General features: G+C 35.6%; 1 protein-coding gene across 1 annotated transcript; it reads left to right on the top strand.

Annotated features, from left to right (window-relative positions):
- Window positions 1-369: 369 nt before the first annotated feature.
- LOC148041273 (pentatricopeptide repeat-containing protein At4g18520, chloroplastic-like) lies at window positions 370-1,218 on the top strand. The gene has a single exon (XM_087680845.1). It carries the CDS (start codon window positions 370-372, stop codon window positions 1,216-1,218), a length of 849 nt encoding a protein of 282 aa, XP_087536971.1.
- The last annotated feature ends 3,150 nt before the right edge of the window (window positions 1,219-4,368 follow it).

Genomic DNA, 4,368 nt, shown 5'->3' with positions numbered 1-4,368 from the left:
TGTTGACAACTCTACTTGCAGAATATGTGGAGCATGAACTTACTGAGGGAGCACTAAAGTGCTTGGCAAAGATGTGACTTCAGGGTATATTTATTGATGGTGTCACCTATGTCTGTAGCTTGAAATCCTGTGCTAAGATAGGAGCCATGGATAGTGGTCGAGAATTACATAATGAAATCACAAATAGGGCTTTGAAAAAGATCTACATATTGGCAATGCATTGGTGGATATGTATGCAAAGTGTGGGTCATTGGAAAAAGCACTTGAAGTATTTGATGAACTTCCAACTCGAGATGTGGTCTCATGGAATGCTTTGGTTGCACAATACATTGACCACGGTCTAGAGGATGAGGCATTAGAAACATTGCGATGGTGAAGATGGACGGTGTTTCACCAAACGTGGTTACCTTCGTTTCTTCTTTGCAATGTTGCTCTGCCATGGGAACAACAGATGGGGTTCTAGGTGTACATTGTGAGATTGTGAAACATAGGTTTGAAAGGGATCAGTATGTTATCAATAGTGTGATTGATGCATATGCCCAATGTGGATCATTTGCAAAAGCACAAGATGTGTATGGTGACCTACGAGTTAAAAACGCAGTTTCTTGGACTGCACTAATGGCATGTTTTTTCAGAAATGGACTGAGTGAGAAAAATTTGGATTATTTTAATGCCATGCAGGTGCAAGATTATACTTCGTTGGATGGTGCCTCATTTGTCTGCATTTTAGAAGCTTGTGGTAGCATGAGAGCTTTAGATGAGGGGAAAAAAGCCCATGCTTTGATTGTGAAGGAAGGATGTGAAAAATATTTTGTGGTTAGTAATGCTATGATTGATATGTATATGAAATGTGGTTCACTTGAAGATGCACAGGATGCATTTGATGATTTGATCGTTAAATTTGTAGTCTCATGGAACATATTAGTAGCAGGCTATGTTGAGGAGGGACTTAATGAGGAAGCACTTGATTTGTTTGGAAATATGATAAAAAGTGGTCTCTCTCCTAATGCTATTACTTACATATCCATTTTAAAATGTTTTGGAAGCATATGCACCAAAGGTAGGGCCCAAGGTTTCCATGCTGAAATTGCTATTGAGGGGCTTGAAAGAAATCTCGATGTTGCTAGTATCTTGATAGACATGTATGTGAAATGTGGACTGCTTCTAGAAGCACATCAGGTGTTGGATGACCTACCACTCAGAAATGTTGTTTACTAGACTGCACTTATCTCTACGTATGCTAAACATGGACTTGCAAAGGAAGCTTTAGAGTGTTTTGATAAGATGCAACTGGAGGGTGTGGGTTCAAACATAATTACACATATTTGTGTGCTAAAGGTATGTAGCATATCAGGAAACATGCAAAAGGTGCATGCCACACATGTAGAGGTTGTCAAGGAAGGGCTCAAGAGCAATCCCTTCATAGTCAACCATTTGGTGAATGTGTATGCCAAAATAGGTTCAATTCTAGAAGCACACTATATGTTTGACAGCTCAACCATCCAAGATGTTCTCTTGTGAAATGCTTTGATTACTGGGTACATGGAACAGGGCCTGAATGAGGAAGTGCTAAGCTATCTTAAGCAAATGTAGTTTGAGAGTGTACCTTTTAATGATGTCACTTATGTGTGTAGTTTGAAAGTTGGGGGAGGTTAGGGTCTTTAGGCTGGGTTCAAGAAACACATACATAAATTATAAAAGAGGGCCTTTTGCAAGATGAATTTGTTGCCAATGTATTGGCAGATGCTTATGCAAGAGCTTGCTTATTTACAGAAGCTGAGAGATTGCATCAGTAGATGCATTATTACCATTTGACACTTTATTCTTCCCTTTGTCATTACCAACAACACTAATAGATTCACTTGAAGATGTTGGGCTCCTCCTTAGTCTCCAAGACCAAGGATCAATTATAGATCTACTACTAGATGATATCTATAGTCCATTAAGAGTTTGTGATTCCTACTTTTCTGTCTGTACATGACTATCATGATCACTAGCATCATCCAATGCATCTCCACTAGATGCATATCAAATGCTCATCTCAATAAAAATAACATCCTTTCTCACCCAAAACTCAACCCTAATACAGTTATAGCAAGAATAAATCATTTATGATTAATGAAAGTACATTTTTCAGCCTTTAGGTCCAACTTCTTTCTTAACTCATTAGGTACATGAACATGTGCAATACAACTAAACACTTTTATGTGTGAGACATTAAGTTTCTTGATTGTTAAACATTCTTTTCAGGAGTCATACCATGAATTGCAAGTTGTGGGAGACCTATTCATAATGTAGGCATCAATATGAATAGCCTTAAACAAAAAATACTTAGATATATTTTTCTCACTCATCAATGCCCATGCAACTTTTGCAATATGCTTGTTTTTCCTTTTTGTAGCCCAATTTTGTTGTGGGATATACCTACACATAAATTGTTTCTTTATCCCATGAGACCTTAAAAAATCACTCATCTAAGTACTAGAGAGGTACTCCCCCACTATTTGACCTTTAGCCCTTAACTTTCAAGCATATTTCTATTTCAACAAGAACCTTGCAAATTTTGAGGTGCTCAAATACTTCACTATTTTCCTTCATGAAATATACCTACAGTTTTCTAGAGCAATCATCAATGAATGTAACAAAATACCTATTGCCACCATGAGATACATTTTGGATAGGTCCCCAAACATCTATATGTACAACATCAAGTATATTCTTGCTTATATCTCTATCATGTGAAAATGGCTATCTTGCCTACTTCCCAAACTAACATGCTTTATAGACTTTATTCAATTTTGCAACTCTGAATGTAGATAAACTTGTGACCAATCTTTTGGACTACATTAATTTCAATCTTTGAAGACTTGGATGTCCAATACGTTTGTGTCATATTTCAATGTGTGCAACCACACCTTTGCCTTTAGCATTCATAGCAACATTTATAGTTGGGATTCCAACATCCAAGGTAAACATGTGGCCAAATTTGCTTTCTTTTGCAAACCAACTTGCACTTATTATTGAAATCTTCAGCAAAATAGCCTTTTACATTAAATTCAATATGTAGCTCTTGCTCTACTATTTGACCAATAGATACCAAATCCTTTGTAATGGATGGCACATGTAAAACATTTGACAAACACTTTGTTTGAGCATCATCAAGGACAATGAAATTTTTTCAATATGTGAAATTGAATTATATGAATCATCACGTGTCTCTATATAGCCTAGACTTTGTAAATCCTACATCTCTCTAAATCATTCAGCATGACTGGTCATGTGATTAGGTATACCTAAATTAATATATCATACACCATTACATGTCCCCTTTCTTGTAATAGTATTCATCATATACTACATGATAAACACCTACTCATTTTTGTCATTATTATGTCTTGAAGACGATGTATAATTTCATTTCTATAATTTGCTACTATAAATGTCATCATTCTTATCAAAACCATGGGCTATAACATGACATGTTCTTCCACAGTAATCAAAGACAATACCATAATTATTAGAATCTCTGTTTTGCCATCCATCTCTTCCTTTAGATATCCCTCCTATCTCTAGAATTACTAAGGTCTCATAAAATTTACATGTCACCGAACTATTGATCTAACCTATTTTGTTAGTTACCACACCGACATGACCCATATCATGACCTCTTGAAGAGGATCTACCACATTCTATTCTTGAACTTAAGTAAAATGCTTGGAATTTTTCACCACTTCTTTTAGATGATTCACCTTGCATCTTGATTTCTTCAGTAATCATGAGAGAGACCAACTCGTCAAAATCTAAAAATGACTTTCGTACACACATAAGTAACAAAATATTTCTAGACCTTCTTATTATTGAGGCCACCTAAAGTGGACGAAACCTGATCATCATCATCATGCATTGCATCAATAGCTACTAAGGCATCTGCAATACTTCTCACCTTCAAAATATACTCAATTATAGATATCTTTCCTTTCTTCAAAGTATTCAACTCTTGCTTGAGTTGAATCTTTTGTGTCTTTGTATTTATTGAAAATGTACCTTAAGGTTTTCCAAGATGCATGTGAGCTTTCTATATTTTTTATATACCCTTGAATACTACAATTAACAATGACTTTCCACACCTTTAATTCTTCTATAGTCACATGATCAATTAGCTTTGGTTCCTTTTCTTCACTTGAAACAAAATCATAAAGGCCTTTTCCAATAAGGAAGTCAGTTACATGAAACTTCAATGATGGGTAGTTGTCCTTGTCGAGATTCTCAATAATTGGATTTTTAGTATTCTTAGCCTTTATGACACAACTGAGTACCAAATAATAAGTGAAACTTTTACATCCCTTCACAAGAGTATGTGAAGAATAT

The sequence above is a fragment of the Lygodium microphyllum genome, chromosome 1 (genome assembly GCF_053477565.2).
Source record: "Lygodium microphyllum isolate KBCC chromosome 1, Lygodium_microphyllum_v1.1.10, whole genome shotgun sequence".
Classification (NCBI taxonomy): domain Eukaryota; kingdom Viridiplantae; phylum Streptophyta; class Polypodiopsida; order Schizaeales; family Lygodiaceae; genus Lygodium; species Lygodium microphyllum.
The sequence above is the reverse complement of the archived record's forward strand: the minus strand, read 5'-3'. Positions and strand labels throughout refer to the sequence as shown.

Excerpts from the sequence above, each read along its gene's own strand:
- LOC148041273 (XM_087680845.1), top strand. The coding sequence starts at position 370 with ATGGTGAAGATGGACGGTGTTTCACCAAACGTGGTTACCTTCGTTTCT.